We start from the raw sequence: 27,700 nt of genomic DNA, 5'->3' as shown, positions 1-27,700 counted from the left end.
CACGGCTCTGCAAGCAGTTCTCCATCACCGGGCATGTGTTCTGATGGCTCTGCCTGGCCTTCCTTTCTGTGGCTGCTGGGCCCCCCTTACATAAAACATGTGTTATTTTTCTCTGTTGGCTCAATGTGGTTCAGAGGCTCGGATTGAGAATATCCTAAAGGGCTGCAAAAGGATCTTTAGCCTGTTAGACCTCTGGGATAGCAAGCCAACAATTCCCAAATAAGAACATGGAGAAATCCTCCTTGCTTTTTCTCTATCTTTCCAGGCTCACAAGCAGGGAACATTCAACCACCAACTCAGCTTTCTCTTGGCCTTTGGGAGTCCAGAAGGCAACCAAGTGAGGTTAATGTTCACCTGAGGAGGTCCACAGATCACTGAGGTTCCAGCTCTTTCAAGATCCACTGCTTTCCAGTCCTTTCCCACAAAAAAAGACATACCACACTAGCTCCTCTGCTAGAATTAAAAAAGAGTCCAGCCTCCCATAGGTCTGTAGTCACTTGACGCAGGAAAGGCAAGCAGCTTCGAGTCAGGGATGGACAAAAAGCAAGCTGTTCTCTCAAACTTTGGGATTTTATCCAGAATATTAAGGATACCATGCTGCACACTCTGTTTGCAAGTTGTGTTTTTCCCCTACTCAAAAACACGTGAGGGCTTCCCTGGTGGTGCAGTGGTTGAGAGTCTGCCTGCTGATGCAGGGGACACGGGTTCGTGCCCCGGTCCGGGAAGATCCCACATGCCTGGGAGCGGCTGGGCCCGTGAGCCATGGCCGCTGAGCCTGTGCGTCCGGAGCCTGTGCTTCCCAACGGGAGAGGCCATAACAGTGAGAGGCTCGCGTACCGGAAAAAAAAAAAACAAAAAAACACGTCTGAGAGCTATCTATATCAAAACATATAGCAAAACAAAAATACAAACAAGCGAAGAAATACACAGCTCTACTTCCTTCTTTTTAACTGCGGCACTGGATTCAAAAGCAAAGATATATCACATTTTATTTAGTCATTCTCTATTGATGGACATCTGGGTTGCTTCTAATATTTTTGACATGGTAAAAAATTATATAATAGCAGAACCCTGTTCATGTCTCCTGCACACATGTAAATGTTTCTTTGCAGGATATTCTGAAAAGTGAAAACTGATGAGTCATAACATATAAGCATTCTTAAAATTGAATAATTTCAAATAATTCTCCAAGGTCACAATGTTGGGCACTGTCAAGACCACCAGGAACACAGGTATAAGTGAACAAGCTGCATCACTACTCAATGCAGTGAGGGAGAACAAACAGTATGGGGAAGTTGGAGCCCTTAGTAAGAGTGTTAGAAAAGGCTTATTACAGTTTCCTGGCTTGTGTGAGGTGATTTGGGGAGGATTTAAGGAAGCAGGGCTTTGCTCTATTCCAGATGCTAAGTAGAAAGTACAGGTAATCTATAATTGGGTATCTTAATAAATCTTATCCAGAAGAAGGGACAGGCTGAGGCTAATCAAACTGTAGTAGCAAACAAAGGAGCAGCCAATCATGTCAGCCAGGGTACTGGCATGTTGGGGCATTTTTGTGGTTTGAACAATACTCATGTTTTGCCTGCGTTCAGACATGATTATGGAGGGGTCTTGAGTTTGTCTTGATCCATCTTGGTCACAGAGTGGCCTTGTGTGATGCTGATGTTCTGTCAATTGTTCACATTCAGCAGGAGGCCTAGCTCCTGGACCCCAGGGGCTGTTTTGCTCGTTTTCAGTGCCGCGTACTGCACAACCTCAGGAGGCGTATACCATCTGTTTGCCACATCTGCAGTGATCTCTTGGGTTACGGTAGCATCTGCCTGACCCCTCCCCTATAAAGTTGTGTTTCCCTCTGAGGTAGCAAGTAATCTGTAAGGTGACACTTTGTCACCATGCAAACAACCACTTCTGCACTGTAGTGGCATCAAAACATGACTGCAAATCCTTCTCCCGTGGAGTGGTAGGGGTCTATATCCCCTTCCCTTAAATCCAGGCCAAACTGTGACTTGCTCATACCCAGCAGAATGTAGTGAAGAGCAACGCTGCAGGACTTCTGAGAAGAGGTCATAAAAAGTGATGCAGGTCTGCCTTGTTTGTAAGAAGCCCAAGTGCCTTGAGGCTACCAAGCTGTAAAAAAGCTCAAGTACATCCAGGGGCTCCAGCCAATAGCCCAGATACGGTGCAACCAATAACCAGCACCAACTCTCACACATGAGTGATGACGTCTCCAAATGATGCCAGCTAATAAGGCTGTCAGATCACACTCAGCCACTGAGCCTTCCCAGATGAGACTCCAGATAACATGAAACAGACACAAGCCAATATAACCTGTCTTAATATCTGATCCACAGATTCTGTGGACAAAATAAATGGTTGTTTTATGCCGGTAAGCTGGAGCTGCAAGGTAACTTGCTATTGCAGCACAGTAGCTAAAGAACCATTGACTTTCACCTGATAGGTTCAGAATCCATTGACAATCCTTAGAATCAATTATTTTGTTAATTATTGCAAAACAGTAACTTTCCTAATTAATTGTTAATTCTTCTACCTTTATTGCGGGCATTATTCTGTGAAAAACAGCCTTACTTCAATCACTGATGCTATTAGACTACACTGCAATGCAGCTCCTACAGAAAGGTGTCATATATGCTTAACGATTCCCCTTTCTTGCTCCCTTTCACTCTGATTCTAATCTATGAGCACACTGGATGAGAGGAGGTCCCCTATGTCGTATGCTCTGTCTCACTTCAAAGTCTGCCCACTCGCTCCCTCCTGGAATACACTTCTTCCTTTCTCACCCACTCCTCCGCACTCTATCGTGCTGTCCTAGACATTATCTCCTGCAGAAGACCGCACCTGAAGCCCCCAAGCTGGGTAGATGCCTCTCCCACACGATGCAGTGCTTCTTGTGCTTGCCCCAATCACAGCACAGTAACCATCTTTCCCACCAGCCTTTAAGGTCCCCAAGAAGTTCCTGCATTAGTCTCATTTCCATCTCAGTTATACAGTACAGGGTTTGGATGTACATTAAAGAATTCAAGTAAATATCTGCTGTTAGATGAAGTTTATGGGGGTTCTTCATCTGGAAAGTAGAGGACAATTTTCATTTCTGAAAAATTCATCATAATCTACTAAAAGGAGATTTTTAAAACAAGGCTGAAAAGCCTTTGAATGACTGAAGTCAATACCTAGCTCTTTCTCCTAACATCTCTTAAAAACTTGAGGTCTATGACATTAACTTCAGGCTCTAAGTATGACAGAAAAGTTAAATTTCTTTTTCTGTGAGCATTTTAAGGCCTTTGCTGTGACCTGCATAGGTTCCCTCAGAATGCTCTTTTTAATAAGCCTGTGACTTTGTGGGAAAAAATGCTGCAATTTTTCAAAAGGGTAAGTTATTACTTCGAGTCTCAAAGCCAAAAGGAGCAAGGTATCTCACCCTAACTAAAAGTGAAAAGTTCAACACATTAGTTCGTATCTTTAAACACTGGTGAAGCCTATAGTGACATTTTAAACCTATAAAGTAAGGTATTTTAAAGGTGTTGCATGACCTGCATATTTCAAAAGCTAAAATGCATTATCTAATCGATTTTATGAGTTCCTACAATAGAAAAAATTAAGGAATCTTCCTAAACAAACTGCTTAAAATCACTTTAAACAATTAAGAATTTTTCTGATTCCAAATACATAAAGAAATATCATGAGCAAAAGATACACACTTACCTGCCATGGGTAAAAAAGAGGAGTCTGATCCAAAGGAACCCTCAGGGGGGCAACAATAACCAGCTCAAACAGAAGCCCCAGAAGAAGCGGGACGACTCCAGCCAGCAGCACTGCAACTATCACGGTCTTCATTATCTATCAGGGAATGAAAAGCCTTGTCATTAGAGACTCTATGACTTTTAAGCCAAGCTCTTTATCTCATGTGGAAATTTACTCTTCTTTGACCTGATGCCTAACAGAACGAATATATACCTTAAACAACTTACATTTTATGTTACACGTTTAAATGAAATCTGAATGTGTAACTATAAAAACTCAAGCTATAACAAAAACATGAAATTACTATGCATTATTGCTACAAAATTATAGGAAATTCATTTTATTACATATATTAATCAGGTGGCTTTGCTGCTTTTCTCAATCTCAGTCTCAGGAGTAGGCTTTTGTTTGTCCATGAAAAGCTACTGGTTGTCCCAGGCCCCTGATCCAGTGGTGGTCCACCCACAGGCTGACCTGTGACCCCTGAGATGGACTGGTATAGTTGAAGGGCTCTGCATAACCCCAGTTAAGGTAATTACCAAGTTGATCAAATTAGCTCCCCTGAAAACAGTACAGTCCAACAGAACTTACTATGATGACAGAAATGTCCTGTATCTGTGTTGTGCAATATGGTAGCCATTAGCCACAGGGCTATTCTATTAACACAGCTCTAGAATTTGGACAAAGTGGCAAAATGAAAATAAAGTAGACACAAAGAGAAGAGATAACATGCAAGAGCCACTATGAAATCCTGACAAAGAAATCAGTTTTTAAAGTGGCCTTGATGTCCCTTTTTCTTAAGGGAGCCTCAGTAAGTACATTCATTTCAACAGAAAGAGATTAAAAATGGTGTGCATTGAGGCAATACCTACTTCTTCACATGGCAACATGATATGGAAGAATATCAAATGAAAAGTGGTACTAGCTAGTTTCTGTATTTTAAATATAGGTAAGTGTCTCATCTTATGGATTACACAGCAATCAACTCCCTCCATTCTTAATATACAATGAATCTCCTATGTTTTTCTTTCAACATTAATATTAAACAGCTATTAAACTTTCAGTGAAATCAAGATATAAATTCAGATACAAAACCAGAGTTAATTATACAAATGAAAAGGCATAAAGCAGTGACCTAAACATATTTACCAGTCATAGCCAACATTATGATCAATCAGTAAATTACCACACAATTTCCCATTTATGTGAAAAACACTGACTTAATCCTGAAGTCAACATTTGATGTATTAAAAAATCTTTTTTCAATCAGATTTTAGAAAAAATATCATTAAAGGAAATTTCTACTTAAACAAATTGATTTTAATTTCTACAGAATATCTTATTACTCAAGGGCCTTACCGGATCATTTAATAGCATGATTTTCTTTTAACCCTCAAATACATCTGACTGTATTTCTCAGAATGAACCAGAAAACTACTGTCTTAAAGGAACACTCTTTCTAATTCAAAAAAATCAACTCTCTTGACTATCAACACAGTGAAGAAACAAAAGTGAAAAGATTAAAAGAAATTACTGGAAAAATATTCACTACTCCTGTCAGACAAGATCAGTCTGTATTAGGAAAACCTACCATAAGGGACCACTCCTTAACCTTCTGGAAGATCACTCTGCGTCCCTGTGGCATCCATGCCACCAGCACTGTCACCGCCCTGATGGTTAGCCAACAAACATAGAGACCACAAGCAGCTGTGTAGAGCTCATGGATTTTGGCAGTCCCCGTCCAAAATGACATTAACCAACGGCCAGCAAATACTGAAAATAGAAAAGCTGATATATTACACATGTAGTCATGTAAAGAGAACTCTAATCTTGATGTCAATGTTGTACTACTAGTATTTTCAAAAATTTTAGTCATTTTAAGTCATTATTAAAGAGACATCACATTTTGATATTATCAGTGTCTTTGTTAAAAGCAAACCAACAAAATAAAAACAAAACCCCCCAAGTTCAAAAGAATGTAATTATTTGACTAAGATACAACCAGACCACAGTAAGTCACTGGGGATGAGCTCTTCTGTGACATGCATTCTGACTTGCCAGGCCAATTACTTGTTCTTTGGGGACTGAAACGACTTGAGGGGGGTGTTATTTTTATTGTCTGTATTATCAAATGAAATCATTATGCACATAACAGGCCAAAAATGGAAAATTTACTTTCTATTATTTGTGTTGTCAATACTTTTAACATTTAGGAACATTACAAATAATTTAGAGTAACTTTCTTTCAATTGGGTCATTCATTAAGATAGAAAACTAAGCTTATTTTAATCAGAAGTGGGCACATTAACAAAACACCACACTAGTTTTTCTTAGGAAAAAAATTAAGATCTAAATATAATGAAACTTAGGAAACATGTGAAAGTTGTCTAAGGGACTGCCTCACACAAAGAGTTATTACAAATAAACTCCACAATGTACCCACAAAAATCTAACTACCAGTCAAGATCATTTATATAGTAACTTTCTTTACATGGTTACTTATCTTAATAAGGCTGGAGAAAAAAGGAAGACTCCATTTCCAGTGTCTTTTTCTCCTTAATACAGTACTTACCTGTTACCTTTCAATGTCTAAAAGGAGCTAGTGGCTGTGCTGAACATGTTCCATACATTTTCTCATTAATCCTCCCAACAACCCTGCAAGCAGCAATGACCTCCACTCTGAAGACTAAGAAATCGAGGCTCAGCAACAGAACCTTGCCCAAGCAAGGTCACACAAGGGCGGAGGCTGAATGTGAACTCCTGTCTACAGGACAGAGCTCATGCTCTTGACCACGGACGCACACTGCCTCCAGTCAAGCTAAACCACCCCAACAGTCAGGTTTACAAGCCACAGTGCTGATAACCTTACACACTTCTTTACAATCTCACAGACAGCTTGGATATGAAGATAACTCATTTTTTGAAGACAAATACATGTTAAGTATTTATCTACATGAAATAAACACACGTGCATGTTAAAGATATAAAAATACCACTGATAATTCAGTAAAAATGTCTAGCATTCTATATATACATATTTCTACTCCAAGATTCTTTGTTGTTCTTTTTCGGTTGGTTTTTAAAAATTTAAGGCTTCCCTGGTGGCACAGTGGTTGGGAATCCGCCTGCCAATGCAGGGGACACAGGTTCGAGCCCTGGGCCGGGAAGATCCCATATGCCGCAGAGCAACTAAGCCTATGCACCACAACTACTGAGCCTGTGCTCTAGAGCCCATGTGCCACAACTACTGGAACCCGTGCTCTGCAACAAGAGAGGCCACCGCAATGAGAAGCCTGCGCACCGCAATGAAGAGTAGCCCCCCCCTCGCCACAACTAGAGAAAAGCCTGTGCGTAACAATGAAGATGCAACGCAGCCAAAAATAAAATAGAAAAAAAAAAATTTAAAGGCTGCTTTTCATTCCATACTTCACATACTTCTAAAGTGTTTTTGAGAGGTCAAGGCTAGTTTCTAGTTTGCAGTAACTTAAAATTAGCTAAAATGCAGCTACAATAAAGTAACCTATGGGGAAAACAGCATCCTCACCACCTTAAATGTATACTATGACAAAAGCATTTCTATGATTAAACATAACTGCATTCCTTCCACTAGATGGTGGGACTGGATTAACAGGGAAATATTTACTTAACAATCTTTAACGAAATTAATGTACCTGTATTGCCAAATTCAAGCACTAAAACTAGGTTTCCTTCTTTTGTTAACTTTTTAATATTTCTGATAAAAACATGAAAATGGAACATAAAAATCACAAATGTAAAGCTGTCCAAAGTTCAAAAACTGAGTTTTCTCAACAATGTTTACTACACTGCACCCAACAGTTAACTAGACTTTGTCTTTTTAACAGCTGAGGTCTGAGTAGTGAACTTAAGAGCAAAGTTCTCACGGTCAAAAATCATTGTGCAGAAACAGTGAAAAACAACACAACTTTATTTTTACCAGTTTAAGGTGAATCACAACTCTTACAAATTAGAAACTATTCTTTTTTTTTTAAGAAACCTCACTTGAAATTAACTAGCTGCTCTTCCCCAGCCTTAGCCCTCATGGGAAAACTCAAGTATTTAATACAAATTTGATTTATAAAGTTATACTGAGTTAGTGCTATAATCAAGACACTAACTCAATAACATGTACAGGCTTGATAAGACCTGAAAATTATCTTCACTTGATTATTTAAGTGGCTAACACATATCAGTATGATTCAGAATCTTCTGGCTTGCTATAACACTAACTAGGAGGCGGCGGGGGGAGGGGGCAGCAAGTTGTTTCTGACACTTTGTCACTGGCTTTGGACTCCACCCCCATCTACCCCTGACCTCTGCAGAAGATGACAAACTACTCTATATTCATCGACAGCTTCTTACTTGTTAGATGAAGAAACCCTGTTTAGCTGAAATTTAGCGATTAGTATTTATGATTACCAGGTGATAAAGGGAAATAGCCTGGCTTCATAAAGGTCTCTAGCAATAGCATGCAGTGGATTGGAAAGATAATTACATAATGAAGGCAAACATAATTAACATCAAAACACTAGCTTGAAAAAAATGACTTAAGCCACACAGATGACTTTTTTTTTATGCATACATTTTTATTTTAAAATGCTGAAAAATTTTTTATAAAAAAAGTTCATGAAAAATTTCAACATATACCCAGGCAGAGAAAATCCTATAATAAAATCCTGTGTACTCAATCACCCAGTTTCAAAAATTATCAATTCACAGCCAATCTTAACATCTTCTATAGTTTTGCCTACTTCCCCACCCCCAGAACGCTTTGAAGCAAATCCCAGACAACTTTTTGAGAACCCACACTGCAATAAGAAAATGTCTATATAAAATGAGTGACCACAAGTACTTTACTTCCAAAAATTAATCATAAATTGTATATTGACTCTGTCCCCCTCTGCTCCGATACAAATGAGTCCAATGAAACGCAGAGCCCTATAGAGAACAGTATCCCATATTCAATAAAAATGGGGATAACTACTTCAAGTTTATATGTGATGAAAGATCACATGTCAGCAAGACATACCCTTTTAAAACAAAGCATCTTTTCATGATGTCATTAGCAGAGAGCTAGGATAACCTCATACCTGGTAGAGTAAGGCAGATGAGGCTGGCGATCAGTAAGGTTATACACATGAAGACAATCAACAAAAATATCTGCAAGGCAAAACACAGCAGTGCATAAACAGAATTCATCTGTGCTCAATGCATTTTATGACACTCCTCAAAGAATCAACACAATTCTCCCAGTAAAAAACGATCTGCCTATATTTGTATTTCCAGGATTCCTTCCATTTCACATAAAAAGGAAATTTTCATTTTAGGTAATATTAACTATAATTTTGGCCGAAAGGAAACTGTGCCCACTTTCATATAATCAGATACATCAGCAAGTACCAATATATTTTGAATCAGAGAGCACAAAAATAAAACATAATCAGCTTAGGGCTTCCCTGGTGGCACAGTGGTTGAGAGTCCACCTGCCGATGCAGGGGACACGGGTTCGTGCCCCGGTCTGGGAAGATCCCACATGCCGCAGAGCGGCTGGGCCTGTGAGCCATGGCCGCTGAGCCTGCGCGTCCGGAGCCTGTGCTCCGCAACGGGAGAGGCCACAACAGTGAGAGGCCCGCGTACCGCAAAAAAAACCAAAACAAACAAAAAAACATAATCAGCTTAAATTTTCCCCCACTATTAATTAAAACTAACAATATTTGCTTATTTTTATCAAATTCTCAAAAACAACTTCTCATGAAAGGAAAGCTTATTCCCTAACAGTGCTATCCAATTAGAACTTTCTGTGATAATGGACATGTCTACTCCTGCACTGCCCGACACAGGAACCACTGGCACAAGTGGCCACTAAGCACTTGACATGGGGTCACCATGAATGAGTAACGGAATTTTAAATTCTACTTACTTTGAGTGTGTGTGTTGTCTACAAGAAATGTACCTTCTTTTCTTTTTTCAGTTTCATTGAGGTATAAACGACAAATAAAACTGTAATATATTTAAAGTGTTCAATGTGACTTGATATATGTATACACCGTGAAGGGATTCCCACCATCAAGGTAATTAACACATCCATCACACCACATATTTACAAACTGTATTTATTTTTAATTAAGTTTAAAAGTAAACAGCCGTTGTAGCTATAGCTGGTGGCTCCTATACTGAGAAGTGCAGATAAAAAGGAAATACACTGAGACAAGAGGGAAGTGGCTACCCCGGACAGAAAGACAGGGTGCTGCTTGCCTTGACCTGACTAAGCCCAAAGGGCAGAGCTCCAGCAGGAAGACTGGAAAGCACTGACGATGATAACACTCCGAGAGGGGGCTGGAGCCTTGGTCAGCTTTCGCCGCCAGAGAAATCCCTTAGTGATTCTCTCTCTAATCTAGGCCAGAAGTACCTTCTGCTTAGAAAATACCTTTTGTCAATCCGAAAGCCTCAAGTCTCACAGCTCCACCCCCATTCTCTGAGAGCTCCCTCCCCAGCTCTTGCAACTCGCCTGCACCTCCCACCCCCCACTCCACACATTCACCTCCCTGCAGGTTCCATACCTACCATGGCTAACCTGCCTCTTGTCCTGACACAGGGCTGGAATGCCCTTCCCACTTCCCATTTTTTAATCTGCCTGACCCCAAACTTTAAAGACTTAAAGGTATCAACTCCTCCTCCACGAAGCTTCCTGAACAAATTTCAAAAAAGTGTTTTGCGGAGCAAGAAGTGAGCAATCATATGACACGCTACTAATATAGCAGGTGACGTGAGGACTAACACCTGGCCATTGAATCTAACCCCATGAAGGTCACTAGTGACCCTTGACAGGAACAGTTTTGGTGGAGTTTGAGGGTAAGTCTTGCTGAGCCAAGTACTTCCTTAACTAATCTGGTCTTCAGTTTTATCAGATGTAAACAAGAGATTACTACTCATACCTTGCAGCATTGGGATTAATACTACAAGGATTAAAGAGAGGAAAACACTAAAATACCCCCTCCAGTTCCTGACACACAGGTGAAATGAATCAGGAATGGCAATTTCTTATTTGATCTAGGGTCTTCTATCTTGTTCCTTTCCAACAGCAGGGACCAACAGCACATGGACTCCCAACTCCACGGCTTACATCTAAAATTCCATCAGCTTATCCGACATTTACATATATTATGTGTTGCAGAATGAGAGGCCTAAAATGTGGGTTCTTGTCAGGAAGACTGCAAGATGCGTCTACACAGAGGACCATATACTAACAGCGCCGATAACAGTAGAAAAACTCAACAGAAGCTGGAAAGCTCGATCCCTGCTAAGTCGGGGCAGCACCTACCCTGAGTGGGAAATGCGGGGGCCGGCGGTAAGGCTGGAAGCCAACAGGCCCGCCCTGCTGGAGGATGGCTTGGTGGGCTGCATGCAGGCCCTCCCCCACCACGGGGAGGGCGTTGTTATTTCGAGCGTGCTGGTTATTGTTAGCTTGTTGGTTTGCACTGTTCTCATTTTCTTCCTGGTCTCCCAACAAATAGGAATGAAGATCCCTGTGTAAAAATTGCATCAGTGAAAATGCTCACCTCAGATCAGAATAAAACAGAAGACGTGAGACGCGAGACTTACTTTCTTGATAATTATTACTTAGGGGAGAAAATGTATGAGTAGAATCTATGCACAGCACTGCTATTATCTCAATCAGCTCTAAATGTTGCTGCGTGCTTTAAATTAGACCTTCCCAAACATAAAGTTAATTAGCCTACAAAATACCCATTCAATCTATTTTATGTTTTCTTCAGCCAGTATCTGAGAAGAATCAGTAACTGAAAAAAAAAAAAAATGTGCAATGCCCAAGATACTCTATGTGAAGAATTTTAGGGAAAAAACTATCAACTTCTTTTTTTCTCTGTAGATGACTACTGTGTCTGCTGTGACATGCAGCTCGACTAAAACATCAAGCCACAAATCAGTTAAGGCACAAATGAGATGGGGGGAAGGAGAGGGCTCACGGTAGGGCACTGAGCTGTTAGAGAAGGATAAATGTTCAAATACAACCAAATGCATATAGGCATCCCTTGGAGATACTGTGGGTCTAGTTGCAGACCACTGCAATAAAGCCAGTATTGCATTGCAATCAAGTTTTGTGGTTTCCGAGTGCATACAAAAGTTATGTTTATACTATACTGTCATCTATTAAGTGTGCAGTAGCATTATGTCTTTAAAAACAATGTATATGCCTTAATTTAAAAATACTTTATTGCTAAAAAATGCTAACAATTATCTGACAATGCAAGGTTGCCACAAACCTTCAATTTGTAAAAAATACAGTATCTGTGAAGCACAATAAAAGAAAGTATGCCTATATTTCACATTAAGGTATCTACAGGATGCCACATATTTTCTGAAAAAATGTTTAAACTACCAAGATTAAACTTCTAAATAAGTATATAATATATGAAGCTTGAAAAAACTTAAATGCATCCTGCTGACTAAATGACTGAGAAACCAAATCTGAGAAGAGCTAGCTCACTTATCAGGTTAGGACTTCTAAAATAAGGGTAACTTGGTTTGTTTTTAATGCACTGAAAAGTATTTTATTTTTACCCTGTGTAATGAAATGAAAGAACCTGGGCCAGCAGCAACCCTCTGTGAGAGGGTAAAAACATGTACACATTTCTCCATAAAAGGATACACAATGATTAGAAAAATAAGAAAAATTTAAAACTTTAATAAGCTTTAAACAATACACCTGCAGATAACACTAAATTGTCTCTTATTAAAACTAACTTTTCCTGAGTGGGGCATACTTTTTCAGAAAGGTTATTAAACTGACACACGTACGAGTCACCTGCCTGTACTTACAGCAAGTATCCAGCAGTAACAGTCCACGCTCGCACCAGTCCCTTCAGCCACTGCCGCGTGTGTCCCTGTTCAAGTAACGCTGGTAAGACAACTTGAAGCAGAAGCAGCTCAAGGGACAGTTCACTCACTGGAGCATCACTGAGAGTTACGAAAAGCCATATTTTACAATGTGAATTCGATTTTCCCTTATAACTGTTAGACATCATATTAGACATTTAATGGAATGACAGCAAAACTTCTTGAAGAGTCAAATGAACTCACTGTCTTTATCACCTCATATCCATTCTTCCTTGAAGAACAAGGAACATCCCTCAACCAAAAACTGCTCCCGACAAGGGTTGCAATGACCTTCGTGTTGTTAAAGTGGCGGTCAGGTCTTGGTCCTCACCTCATGTGCCGGCTTAGTAGCGTATTACACAACTGGTCGCTCACTGCTCCTCAGAACACTTTCTCCATGAACACCTTTCCGAGACACGCTAAATGCGACCTCCTGGGGCTTCGAATAGCACCTTTCCGTAAATTTCTATATACTGCTCAGACATCTTCCCTAATTCCTAACTTATACATCCAAAGTGCCAACTCAACGTTTCACAGTACACACGAGACATCTTAAGTTGATCATGTTCAATATCAAATTCCCACTCTTCCCCTTAAATCCTGCTCTTCCGCAATCTTCCTCATCCTAGTAAATGGCAACTCCATCCTTCCAGGTGCTCAGGACAGATACTTAGATCCCTGACTGTCTTTCTTCACCTGACATTCAAACAAGCCAGAGAATCCTACTGACTGTACCCTGATACCCTGAATCTAACCACTTCTCATGACTCCACTGCCACTTCCTCCCTCTCAGCCACCGTCGCCTCCCACAGGGATCACGGCATTACCCCTAGCTGCCCCCCTGCTCCGGCCCTGGCCGTCCCAACCCTGGCTCTTGTCACAGCCTCCAGAGTGATTCCTGTGAAACTTCTGTCAGACCACTCTTCAGCTCAACCTTTCCAAGAACCCCCCAAATCACTCAAGTTAAAGCCAAAATGCTTACTTACAATGGCTTACAAGGCTCTCTAGGACCTGGCTTTCCATGACCTCTCTGACCTCACAGCCAACTACTTTTCTCCTCCTTTTACTGCAGCCAAACTGGTCTCCCTGCTGCTCCTCAAACAGACCTCAGGCCACTGCATGTGCCCACCTCCCCTGCAAGGACACTCTGCCTTCAGGGGTTCACATGGCTCCCTCCCTCATCCCCTCCTCCTTCAGGGCCTTCCTCACCTGTCACCTCCTCAGGTCCTCACTAGTCACTTCCTTGCTTCGTATTTTCCCATAGCACTTACGACCCTTTGACATATTATGTATTTTATCTATTTTATTGGCTGTCTCCCCAAGTGAAATATAAGCTCCACAAGGGCACAGATTTTTCTTGATTCTGTTTTGTTCACTGTTACATCCCTTGTACATAGAAAAGAACCTGTTATATAATGGGCCCTCAATTTTGCTGAGTGGAAGAACAGACTAAACACTGTTACAAAAACTTAGCTAAAATTCTAGGTATAAAGAACTACCAAAAAATGGGTCTACGCCAACAATATATAAGGCAGAAACCGTGCTTCCTGGTTCTCACTGTGACGACCCAAATACATAAGGAGGGAGAACCGACTTTCTCTAGGTAGGGAAAAACTCAGAATAAAACCTCGATTTGGATTTTGACGAAAAGACAGCAGAAGCATGCCAGGCAAACATGGGGAAGAAGGTCATTCCAAACAGAGAGGGAAAGACCAGGAGCAGCTAGGCATTTATGGGGAGACTCAATGGAGGCTGAGCATGGCTGGAGAGGAGAATTCAAGTCAGACAATGCTGGACAAGATGCTCGAAAGGCAGTGTGAGATGCCGAGCCTTGGATGTCATTCTAAATGACCCAGATATTATCGTGTACATTATGGAGGAAGAGGCAGGTGTGTTAAGGATGGATTATAAATGGGAAAAAAACAGGAAGGCCTAAACTAAGGTATTAAGTGGTAAATCACATTGAATTAGACAAGAGACTGTAAAAAGAATTAGAACTGACAAGATTTAAAGACTAATTACAAGTAAATTTGAGGAAGAAATCCAATTTGCCTGGCATATTTAGGTGATGGAAGGGATGAGGCAAATCACTGAAAAAGGGATTATAGGAGGAATGGTGGAGACTAGGTTTCCAGGTTACTTAAGTCTTTAAATCAAAAAAAGATTTTCCATTTATAAGCCATACAGCCTATTTTAATCTACAATTAAATGTATATCTATGGCTACATTACTTATGATGTGCTTTTCATACAAAGATGATGCTACTAGGTATCTCTCATTAGGAATGTTAAACATTTCAATGCTAATCAAAGGCACACTTCATTTGCAGAAAAGTCAGTCCTTCTTTGGAACATGTAACTGCTAAACTAACAATTATGTGATTTAGAACATGGCAAAATTTAGTTATCAGATGATTTCTAATAACTGTAAGAAATGAATGTTTTAAATAAAGGTACTCTGAATATCAAATCCCTACCAGAGTTAAATTAGTAAAGCTTCCGAATTTCAACAACTTACCTATAGAGCATGACATTGTATGGAAGAAAATTAGGCAGCAGAGTCTTAATTATCCGTATAGGTAGCCAAAGCATCAGGAGTACAATGGAGCCAAAGACAATCTGCAGCAAGAAAAAGGGCAGGGGACCGCTGTAATCACTGTAAATCTGAGAGACAGGCAGACTTCTGAACGTACACATCCAACACACCATCCAAGTCTATACGCGCCCAGGCCACTGAGTGTTCTCATTCAGCACACTATACTTGGCTCACTCTATGTGGAGACTGCATACCTGGGACAGCTGCTCCTCTCTCTCTCTAGGACACGAAGGCTCAAACAGGAGCCACAAAGGATAATCACTGCATGGTATGTGAAAAGAGAGCTAGAAACTCATAATGAAGGATCATAATTGCCTGCATCTTAATAAACCACCTGTAACAATAAGACATGACCCATACTAATGGCTACAAAAGTTTCCAAAGAACACACATCATTGCTTTTAGAATTTTATCTTGGAAAAACTTAGATTTAACTAGGTAATTTCTTCTTCCAGGCAGGGAAGAAACTTTGAGTTGCTTCTGTTAAGAGTTTAATTTAGAAGCTATTAACAAGTCTCCATTGCTTCAATGCAAATTAAATGTAATTCAGAGACCCATAATTTGGCAATCAATTATACTACTAAAGAACCAAAAGGCATTTTTCTTTACTTACATTTTATTTTTATCAAAGTAACCAATAAAACAGCTATTTGATAACCAACTTCCACAGGCTTAGATAAACTTAATTCAATCTACTCTACCAGTCCTCCTGACCAAAAAAAAAAAAAATCTAAAGGGTAGCCCATTTTACTTCAAAAACAAAAAAAAGTATGCTTACCACTGACAAAATAAATCTTCGGAGATGCCTATAAATAGGCAAGTGAATCATTTCTTGTACTGGATTAAAATCTGGATCATTCAAATTCCTTAGAAACCATAAGACACCAGGTCGAAGTACCTGCAAATATATTTTAAATGCTATAAATACTTACCAATGTCTTCAGGCTCTGCATATGAGCTAAAACATTAATAGAGAAATAAGCTCTTAAAATTATTTTGGCATCTTATAAAATGGGCCCTAGAAAATTCATATAGTTTTCCTGGGAAAAGAAGTTCCTAAATCAGAATCTTTATTAAAACTATCCTGTGTTTGATGTCCTTTGATGCTTTTAACCATTCAGTGGAAAAATTTAAGTACAATTTGTCAAGAAATCTAGATCTCCAAGATGAAAAATAAGTTTTGTTTGTTTGGTTTTTTGGCCTCGCCACGTGGCAAGAGGGATCTTAGTTCCCTCATCAGGGATAGAACCTATGCCTCCTGCAGTGGCGGCACAGAGTCTTAACCACTGGACCGCCAGGGAAGTCTCGAAAAATAAGTATTTTTATAAAAATTATCACTATATTGTATAATCTGGAAAGGATTAGGTTACAATTTATAAGTGTCCTAAACGGAAGATGTGATTTCAGTCTCACACTTCCCGAAAAGAGTTACATTAATTAAAAAACTTTCAGTTTCTCAGTATCTTCATTTTACCATCTACATCTTTCCCCCTTGCTCAGTAGGAAGCATCAACCCTAAAGGCTATGGGCGATGGGCAATGAATGGGTCTGGGGATTAGTTCTGGGTGGCTCACACTCACTGAGCTACCCTGTATAAAAAGCATCTCATCTGCCCAAATTCTATTTCTCCACCTTCCAAACAAAGGGGTTATGACATGTGAGCTTTAAGGTTCAATCTAACTCTAAAATACTAGAATTCTGTATCAACAAAAAACCACCACATTGATAAAATGAAAAAATTCAGTATAAAATAATCACTGAACAACGCAATTTAAAGGTCAGGTATAATTACAATTAAAAAACACACTATTAATGTAGTCTCAATCACTAATTTCAAAACAAGGATACAAGCTTTGTTTGCAAACAGAATTTACTGAACTTATACTATATGATTCAGGAGAATATTTTGGCCCCCAGGCTCATCCCCAGCTCCTCAAATCTCTCAAAGAGCAAAGTAACCAAGAACTGCATTAAGCGTTTGCGCTTCTGTGTTCCATTCACACTGGATTAGTCGTCAGCCTGCTCCTTTGGGCCCTGCATATCTCCATCACCACTCTCAATGGAGTAAGCTGACTTGTTCCATGGCTGTATCCCTTCCCAGGATGCAAAAATCAAGGAGAGTGGAGACTGTGTCTCTGTTTCTCACTATTACCCCAGCATACATCACAGTGTCTGGCACAGAGTGAGCATGCAGTACTATTTGGGGAAAGAATGCACAGAGGAAAGTACACTTATCAGAATTACTCAAGTTTTATACTTCATTTTGTAGCAGATGACTAAGCATGAGATGTATACTAGTCAAATACTGACCCTATTTTCACTGCCCCCAAATCAGTAAGGACTGCATTCTGAAAACAGGATTAGTAAAAGTACCCATCTGGTGAGTGAACCAGAATCATAAAGGACCCTCACTATAATTCTATACTTCAGGTGTCTGCTTCAAGACCACTTTACATATTTGATCCTGCAAAACCATACCCTTTGGGTATTTCCAGCATTAAATGTCCCTGGATGAAGTCCAAGACAGGCTCACATCATATAAAGTTCCAAGAATATGTATTTGAGGATGGTTAAAATACCAAGTAAAACAAGTGTTTTAATTTAATTTTTATCCCTCAGTCTATTCATCTTTCAAACTCAAAACTAATTAGACAGAAATAATAAAACTTGTCAATTTTTGAGACAAATTACTAAAAAACAGTTTAAAGCAATTGAGCCAAACTAGGCTATTAGCTGTTCCCTCTTAGAATAAAATAACAGAGAAAATGATTTAGCTAGGAAACCATCATAGCCTTTAAGGCATGACTTATGGTTAAGGCAAAAGTCCTTTTCGTAAATGTACAGTGTTGGAACTTCCCTGTAGAACTTACCTCTCTCAGTAACAGAATGAAGGAGGCAAAGTAGAACACATATACCATTCCCACCAGCCAATGCAGAAACATGGTAGTACCTGGAGCCGACTGAAAGCTCAGTTCTCGATCTTTCAGAGTAGCATCAAACATTTCCTAAATCAAAACAGTACACGAGAGAGATTTGTACTGCTTACATCTGCTGAATTAATATCTTCATATTCTACGAAGTGAATGAATCACTATGCATGTAGGTTCTGATGTTTCTAGAATTACAGTTCTCTTAAAGCCATTTCATCGTATCACAGAAATACAAATGATATAGGTTGGATACCATTTCAAAGACGTATATGACGCTTCAGAAATTTTACAGAGGCAATACTGATAAACCAGTTGGTGAATAAGAACTTTACCAATATTGCTGTTGTGAAAGAACCATATTTGGTTAACATAATACTTTCCTTTCTTGGTTACAGGTATGAATTCATGACAAGTTTTAATAGTAAGGTATGGGAGAAAATGTTATTTCAGAACCAAAGGCAGCTTTTCTACATTTAAATTTTTTTGAAAAGTAAAAAAGTGGACTTCCCTGGTGGCACAGTGGTTAAGAAACTGCCTGCCAATGCAGGGGACATGGGTTCGATCCCTGGTCCGGGAAGATCCCACATGCCACAGAGTAACTAAACCCATGCGCCACAACTATGGACGGAGACTGCGCTCTGCAACTACTGAGCCCACGTGCCACAACTACTGAAGCCCACCCTCTTGTGCTGTGCAACAAGAGAAGCCACCGCAATGAGAAGCCCACGCACCACAACCAAGAGTAGCACTGCTCTCTGCAACTAGAAAAAGCCCACGTGCAGCAACGAAGACCCAATGCAGCCAAAAGTAAATTAATTAATTAAAAAAGAAAAGAAAAAACTGATGATCACTGACAGTCATTAAAGATTTTAATCAAGACTAAACACTTTAGTTAAAACAAATGGTTAGGTTGAATTAATTATTACAAAGGCAGTCTTCTTTTCAGATTACTCTTTTTCGTTTTTTTTTTTTTGCACTGCATGGTGCTGCCTGCGGGAGTTCCCCAACCAAGGACTGAACTCAGGCCACAGCAGTGAAAGCACCCAGTCCTAACCAATAGACCACCAGGACCTCCCTCGAATTACTCTTTTTATACACAACGTCTTGGCATCTTCATAAAACTCAAAAGAGTTAAACGAGGAAAAGAACTCTCCACTGGTTATCAGGAAGGTTCCAGTCAAAATACTCTAACATCAGAAATGTGCACAGAGCCTCACAAAAATCAGGTACTCAGGAAAAATTAGCAACATTAAGACTCTACAAAGATACATTCTCCGAAAAAACAAACTATTATCAAATATTGACTTTACATTAAAGGAACACACCCTAAAGACCACTTTTTAAAAAGCCTTTAAATTATCAGATTGTATGACAATGAATAATAAACTCACCAAGGAACAAATATCCAGCCACCAGCCACAAATGAGAGGGAACACTCCAATTTCTACCACCACTAGCAAAGAGACCTTAAGTAAAAACAAAGGTCATCAACATCACTCAAATGGGAGAAATCATTTCCAGTCTTAAGTTATAACAGGAATTACCTTCACAACAATATAGCAGACTCCCAGCAAGCGACGAGACCTATGAAATTTAACAAGAGTTGCCAAGCCCTACAGCATGTAGTCAAGGAAAACCTGAACATTTAAAGAAAGATACAGAAAAACAAGGTCCTACTGTATATAACACAGAGAAACATATTCAATATCCTATGATAAACCATAATGGAAAAGAATATTTAAAAAAAGAATGTATACATACGTATAACTGAATCACTGCTGTACAGCAGAAATGAACACATTGTAAATCAACTATACTTCAATAAAAAATTTTTTTTAATTAAAAAAAGGATACAGTGAAACAGGTAACTATTTAGGTAAGTTAATATTATTTGACAGAGAGAATTTATTCCATATTTTTTCTGCTCTCATCCTCACTACAAATACCTACAACTTCTACTAAAAAGACAAGTAGAGAGAAATAGTTTTGTCATTAATAAGAACAACCCTTGGGTAAGCACAATAACATTACTGAACACTAAGCTGGTTCATTAAAGGATACATGACAAATTATCAGTGTTATTGCTAGAAGTATATACCCAACTATGGTCGTGATTAGGCCTTCAAAATGGGATGCTTGGACCTAGAAATAAGAAAATAAATAAACAAAATGTAATTTCACCACATGGCCTACACCCCAGTTTAACAATGTTTATTAAACAATCCAAGTAGACTAAATGTGAACTATCTCAGGAATTTGTAACTAAAAAACAACTATAAAATCCCCTCTAGATGACACCTCTGCAAACCAGATTCTCCCATGGACTGCTATTTATTACGAAAAGATGAGGTAAAATGAAAAAATAACACTTTACTCAGACAAAATAATAAGAGTAGAGTGAATTAAATTTTACAAAAATAAGAAAAAAAGTTGTAACCATCTGCACTTCAGTCCATTCTGAAGTGGACCTGCTAAAGGCTGAGCACTGAAAAGAGCAGCACAGAGTCCAAGCCATCCTCTGGCCAAGGTACATCTTAGCCACCCTATCTCCTAACCACAATGTTTCAGTTTCCCTTGCTCGCCAAATCTGTTTCATTATCAACTTACAAAGAGTTAAGAGTTTGGATAGTGACATATACTGCCCAAGATACCATCCCCTTTTGGTTCCTGAATTTCAGGTAGCAAGTGATGACAGTTTATAAAGTCAAAATTTATCAAAGCATTTATCTGAACTTTCCAAGTTCTTGCATTTAACTAGTGAGAATTTGGAGATCTCTATTAAATATCAGAACATGTCTCTTTGCCATTTCAGAAACTTCAGAATGTGATCTCTCAGGATTCACATATACAAATTGACCAGAATATTCCAGCTATGTCAGCTTTTCTTAAAAGACTAAATATTTCTGGGGACCCCCCAAAATAGTAGTAGTTGTCCATCCAAATATTTATCTAATTCTGAAAACCCGCAATAAAATGTCAAAATTAAAGCAAATTTCTTTAGAAAACACCACAGTCCATCATTCCAACACAGATCAACATTTTAAAAAATTAATATATCATTACCTTTCTGAATTCACTATGGGGCAACTAGGGAAAAGGGAGAGAAAGGAGCACACAGGCCAACAGAGCAGGTCAAAAATCAGCCTGTAAGAAAACTTTCCCACAGTATGTCTCTGGCCTGCCCAACGGGAAGGAAGACAGTGCATCATGGGGCTCAGAGAACATCTTCCACAGCTGGCAACATGTCCTACTATGTCTTAGGCCACTTCTGGCTTAGAAGAGGTGAACGAGATGATGCTGGATAACTATTCCTTTGTATAAGGCAGACTGAGAAATGAAGTAACTCTTTACAATATTATTACTTAGTCAACATACATCAAATTTGGGGTAATTAATAAAATTAAGTTTGCAAAAGTATCATACTCACGTGTTCTTCAAATCCCAAACCAACAAGGGAGAAGTGGCCAATGTGGTACGGGCAAAATGCTAAAAGGGGGGGAAAACTCAATGAAAACTTCAAAATCAAAACAACGAACACTCTTACTACCAACCCCACTAAAAGGAACAACGGCTTCTTGGAGAAATGCAAGATCTCAGAACCAAAAATGTACTGTCGGGCTTCCCTGGTGGCGCAGTGGTTGGGAGTCTGCCTGCCAATGCAGGGGACGCGGGTTTGTGCCCCGGTCCGGGAGGATCCCACATGCCGTGGAGCGGCTGGGCCCGTGAGCCATGGCCGCTGAGCCTGCACGTCCGGAGCCTGTGCTCCGCAACGGGAGAGGCCGCAGCAGTGAGAGGCCCGCGTACCACTAAAAAAAAAAAAAAAAAAGTACTGTCTGTGACATTCTCTACAACCGGAGAATAAAAAAGTTACCAAGCTCCTAATAAACTCATGGTGAAAGGACACAAGAACTATTGTGAAAACAGTCTCACAGGGCTGTGGGAAGAGAAGAAGATATGAGCATCGAAAAAAAAAACCACAAAAAAATCCCAAAACTGATGAAAACACACTGAATACATACAGTGAAGAAGATATGAGCATCCAAAAAACAAACAAACAAACAAAAAACTGATGAAAACACACTGAATACATACAAATTCATGAGTTCATAATACTCAAAAAAGGGAAAGCCAAAAACAAAAACCACAAAAGGAAAAAAGCAACATAATAGAAAACACTTTTATCACTAAGGAAAGTTGTTAGAACATCAATTCCTTATCCTGAAAACTAATAATTTAAGGAAATAAACTGCACATCTGTCCTGCTTCTTCCAAACAAACAAATTCAGGTTAAGTAAATAGTTCTAGCTGATAAGATCAAGCTCTTCTTTACAGAAAAGCCAGCCAATAAATGCATAAAAATGACAGAATTTGAAAATCACCATTTTGTAATGCCTAATAAAAATAAATTAATTCAGGCAAGTATCAATGGATAATAAACATATTCGGTAAAATGTTGATGGAACACTAGATATCTGCATAATACTAAAATACCACCTCCCACAGATTACTTTCTGATGTTTAAAGGGAAAAATGAAACCTAACAATAGAGGCTTCAAGATACTATCACCTGAACCACAGACAAAGGTGGATAACCAGACATCATGTACCTCCTGATATGTCATAATAATAGGCAAAGCATGAACAGTGAAAATTCTGTCCCAGAAGTACTGAACCTGAATCTAATCAGGCCTCAGATTTAACTTCCAGTTTAAAAGAAATATGGAGACGAAGGAACAAGGTAACAGAATCAACAGGACGTCATCGGAAGAAAGTAGAAAGTGAGACATGTAGAAGACAGCTGACCTAGTGTCATCAACAAATCAATGGCAAAATAGGGTAGGGGTAGATGAGGGGAGCAAATAAAAAATATTCTAGATCAGAAAAACTTAAGATTTAACAACCAAAAGTAACAGTAAACTACCAGGTGTAAGACAGGCTCAAGGATGTACTACTGTACAACAAGGGGAATACAGCCAATATTTTGTAGTAACTGTAAATGGAAAGTAACCTTTAAAAATTGTAAAACAATAAAAAAAATTTTTTTTAATTACTGTAGGTTTAAAACAATTTCAATATCTGGGTAAGGTAAACCTCCCTCAATATACTTCTTTCAAAATCTCCTTGACTATTCTCAGCTCTGTTTTAAAAACAGATGAACTTTAGTGCAATTTAATGAATTTTTTTTTCCAAAACTGAAAAAAAAAGGTAACAGGTAGACCTTATTTGAATTCTCATTCAAACAAAGCAACTATAAAATGATATTTAAGGAGACAATCTAGAATATTTAATATGATCTATTATTAGGTAATATTAAATTCTGGTAATTTTGTAAAGTGTCATGATATTCTGGTTAAATAAGAAAATAGCCTTAAGACAGGAATAAAGACGCAGATGTAGAGAATAGACTTGAGGAACCGGGGAGGGGGAAGGGTAAGCTGGGATGAAGTGAGAGAGTGGCATGGACATATATACACTACCAAATGTAAAACAGCTAGTGGGAAGCAGCCACATAGCATAGGGAGATCAGCTCGGTGCTTTGTGTCCACCTAGAAGGGTGGGAGGGAGATGCAAGAGAGAGGAGATATGGGGATATATGTATATGTATAGCTGATTCACTTTGTTATAAAGTAGAAACTAACACAACAATGTAAACCAATTATATTCCAATAAAGATGTTTAAAAGAAAAAGAAAATAGCCTTAAAATGTTCATATTAAGAATTTTGATAGTCTCTTTTCCTCAAGTCTTTCTTTCCATGTTAATATAACTGTAATTCATTCTCAGTTAATAAAATTTAATTACCTTTTTTATGGCAAAAATAACAGAACAGTATAGATTATTAGGAAAGGTGAGAGGGAGACTCAATCATAAAGACAAAAGTCAGAGTGAATCTACAGGGATCTGGCTGCCAAACCTTTTTGACCAAGTATTCATAAATAGAAAATTTTTTTAACAGGTATTCCCAATACACTTGAATTTCTTTATAAATTATACACATATACTATTTTATTAATATATTATGTGTATTATGAAGCACAGGCAAATTTTAAAGCATGCGAAATAACTATATGCAGAATTTTTCCTATTTTATTCTCACACCCAACTCTGAGGACAACTCAAGCAGGCCCTTGGGAAAGGCAAACTTTCAAATTTCAACTCTATTTATATATATAAATATTAACCTAAAGCACCAATTTTAACAATCAATTTCTATCCCATTACACAGAAACTACTAGATAGGTACCCTGAAATTAAGATCAGTTTCTTAGGATTGTTCCCTTCTACTGAGACAGCAGCACTGTAAGGTTTTATTTCTGCAAAGTATAATACATGACCACAAAGGTCCAAGAATGCCAGTGGAAACTGCAGTAAAGCAACCCAAGTAGGAAAGAAACATGAGTGTTGCTTAATCCCAATGACTATGTTCATCTAAAAGGAAAAGCATATTCCTGAAAAAAAGAGGAAGTTTTCCTAAAAAGAGGAAAACTTCATGTTTCATTTCAAAAGATCCTAAGTATAATGTGCATACTAAGACAAAAAAAATTTTTTTCATAGTATAAGCTTAGGAAGTTGGATTAGAAAAATTTACTTAGTTGAGATTTGCTTTATATAAACAAGAGTTCTTATTTCTATAATTCATGCTTTAAAGGTGACTTATTCCTTTAAACATTAATTTAGCACTAAGTTTTTCTTGCAAGAACAAAGACTAAAGTCTATATAGATCATTTTTTCCTCTCAAAGAAAATTTGGTCAAAATCAAGAGTTTCACACTCTATATATCAATTATTTTACATAATGAGAAACAAATGCAGAATAATCTGCAGACACATTTTCACCCCCATATGCAAGGGAAAACAACAAAGAATGGGCTTCCTGTTAATTTGCACCATCTTAAATATCTACTAAAAATTAAGAATGAATGGAACTTTTAAAAGATATTGTGTTTCAACAAGATACAGATAAATTTCTTTTGCTCTTTTATAGATAATATTCAGAAAACAATTTTTTTGTCTCATCCTTGATCTATTTATTCAGTCTCTTCTTTGACCATATGGCTTCCTATTGAAGACAACTGTTTCCTGATGAAAACACTGCTTTCTAGTCCCTAACACAGAGCAAATAACTTGGAATTTGGTGGAAGAAACTTGGAAAATATTCCTCCTTCTTAGGAGTAATTCATATGCACTAAGGAAGGAATTTCTCAAAGATATTCCCTATACAGAGATCTGCAGCCTGAGGTCTCTCTATGAGACACCAATAGTACAGTCTAACAATAACCCAATTCTATCAGACTCCACCTTGAGGAACTGAATTCTAAAATCTTGGTTTACTCAACTGTTTCCCTTACCTTTCCCCAAAGCAGAAAAACCTGTCAGCTACATCTCAACCCTGCCTTCCTTACTCTCATGACTCCCAATGGGAGGGACTCTTAGTGTTGTCACAGAATCCGCATAGCTACAGTTGTTAAAGTGTTTGGAAGTAAACTTTGCTGGAATCTGGTTCTGAGGGGAATTACACTTTCCTCAAGCCTATATCCATCTCTGCGACAGATCCCAAGCCAAGGTCTCTGGTAAGGCCTTGGTCAGGATTTTAACAGATGAAAACAAGATCTTCTGCCATAGGGAAGAACACACAGATAATCAGCACGAAATTAATTCCAGATGTGGAATATTATATAGTCTCAAGTCAGTCTAAAATTGGCTTCTACAAAGAGAGACAGAAGTGCGCAACAGAAGCAAAGTTGGTAAATAACCGTAGTCAATGTTGCTTAGGAAAGAAAGTAACTGTATACCTGGTGTCTTCCTATACCAGATGACTGTCTAAAACTGTTTCATATATTCCTAAGTTTAAAAACAAAACAAAACCTGTAACAAGACTCCTAGAAAACTAAACTCCTACCATAATACCATAAATAAAAGCATAAACGCCACTTACCAAAAACAAGAATGAACAGTGTGTTTAAAGACACCACCCAGAAGACATGTTCCTAAAGGAAAAGAGCATTAATAAAACATATTCATCTCCTATTTGATTTATGTTTAATCCATTTATTTAGTTATAAGACTGATATTTTTACTATAATTTTGAGATTTTATTCAGAAATTATGTGTAACTTCATTTTTCATTAGACAGCTCATAAAACTAAACCTAATGAAACTTAAAGTTCATAATGTCCACATGAAAAAAAAATCAAAGAAATCAATCCATAAACATTTCCTCTTCAGAAATTAATAATCTATCACAAACTACACAGATTCTCATAAATAATCGCCAGGTTTAAGTCATATGACACTAAAAAATTCTAAGTAAAGAAAAATTTGAAAACCACATTATTTCTGAACAACACATCAATGTAAACTGCACAGCACTTCTTTCAGTGTCCAGTGTGTTCTCATGCCTTAAGGTCACTTGATCTTCTCTGGTCCCTTCTGTCCCCATGGCTTTCTTTGTTCAAGTCTCAGAATATGCGCTCTCACCTGTCCACACTCCACGCTTATGTACTACCGCCTCCAACATGAGGCCCACCCATCTATTCCTCCGCATGTGCTCAGTCACGCTCCACACTATCGGGACACCCAAGCCTGTTTGCCCAGGCCCACTACCTCCCCCTACAATCAAGTTAAATGATCCTTCCAAGGGGGCCATGGAGGAATATTTTCATGAATCTTAACACGGTAAGATTTTCTTTTTAGAAAGATTATTCTAATCAGGTTCCCAATTTGCCACAAATCCAAGTGGCAAGAGGATGATAAGTCTGTTTAAGAGAGGACTACTACTGTACATTCCTACTTAGCATGTGGGCTCATATCACTTGAATTTTTCAGCTTCTCTGCCTTAAGGGCTCCCAAACTGTCCTTATCCTCAATATCTTTTGTGCCTCAACCTCTAGTTATCTTCTATAAAAATTCCCTGCTGACAACTCCCCTCTACTAAGAAAGGCCTGACCAAGCCCTCTTCTATGCCTCTCGTGTCCTATACACACTGTTTGTCAGAGTCTTTACCTAAAGTTCCTTGTTTACATGTTCATTTCTCTCTACTAAACTATAAAGAGTCTTTGAGAACAGGTATCCTATTTCATTCATTTCTGAATCATCCAGTAACTATCACAGCTGGCACATGGTACATATTAAGTAATTTGTAACAAATGCATGAAGTCATCCTGTGGTTTTTTTCTAAAAATTAGAATGGATTTGAATTAACACCACTGCCTCAACGACTTCTATCACTCACCTATGAGGGACTGATAAAGTACAGAAATGAGTATACAGCCAAATAATACCTTCTACACTGACCATATTCAAGCCTTGAATAGGAGCTCACTAATATCACATTCTTACTAATCTGTGAATTATCATCAAATACATTCCTCAAAATCCTCACACTACTAACCTCAACTTCCTATTCTGGCCTGAGGAGCCAGCCTGAAGAGGAAGCCAACACTGTGGAAAGCAGAGGAGACAGATGGAAATTATCTGACTCTTCAATGACATTGCTGAGCCCCTGGAT

General features: G+C 38.6%; 1 protein-coding gene across 4 annotated transcripts in view; it reads right to left on the bottom strand.

Moving 5' to 3' along the window:
- MARCHF6 (membrane associated ring-CH-type finger 6) overlaps positions 1-27,700 on the bottom strand; it is a 76,249-nt gene that overhangs the window by 11,506 nt on the left and 37,043 nt on the right. For 2 of the 4 annotated variants that reach the window (XM_027125319.1, XM_027125318.1), the window contains exons 10-23: positions 26,129-26,180; positions 21,622-21,680; positions 21,258-21,281; positions 20,256-20,336; positions 19,739-19,807; positions 19,586-19,660; positions 18,135-18,269; positions 16,043-16,162; positions 15,187-15,287; positions 12,613-12,750; positions 11,096-11,300; positions 8,865-8,934; positions 5,348-5,529; positions 3,718-3,852 (exon numbers count right to left, since the gene is read on the bottom strand). In XM_027125319.1, the coding sequence (XP_026981120.1) occupies positions 3,718-3,852; positions 5,348-5,529; positions 8,865-8,934; positions 11,096-11,300; positions 12,613-12,750; positions 15,187-15,287; positions 16,043-16,162; positions 18,135-18,269; positions 19,586-19,660; positions 19,739-19,807; positions 20,256-20,336; positions 21,258-21,281; positions 21,622-21,680; positions 26,129-26,180 (1,446 nt within the window). The remainder of the gene's footprint in view (positions 1-3,717; positions 3,853-5,347; positions 5,530-8,864; positions 8,935-11,095; positions 11,301-12,612; positions 12,751-15,186; positions 15,288-16,042; positions 16,163-18,134; positions 18,270-19,585; positions 19,661-19,738; positions 19,808-20,255; positions 20,337-21,257; positions 21,282-21,621; positions 21,681-26,128; positions 26,181-27,700) is intronic. The other 2 variants (XM_027125322.1, XM_027125321.1) reach the window with 1 other exon arrangement.

The sequence above is a fragment of the Aethalodelphis obliquidens genome, unplaced genomic scaffold, assembly GCF_003676395.1.
Source record: "Aethalodelphis obliquidens isolate GAN/ISIS:26980383/991018 unplaced genomic scaffold, ASM367639v1 scaffold29, whole genome shotgun sequence".
Lineage (NCBI taxonomy): Eukaryota > Metazoa > Chordata > Mammalia > Artiodactyla > Delphinidae > Aethalodelphis > Aethalodelphis obliquidens.
The sequence above is the reverse complement of the archived record's forward strand: the minus strand, read 5'-3'. Positions and strand labels throughout refer to the sequence as shown.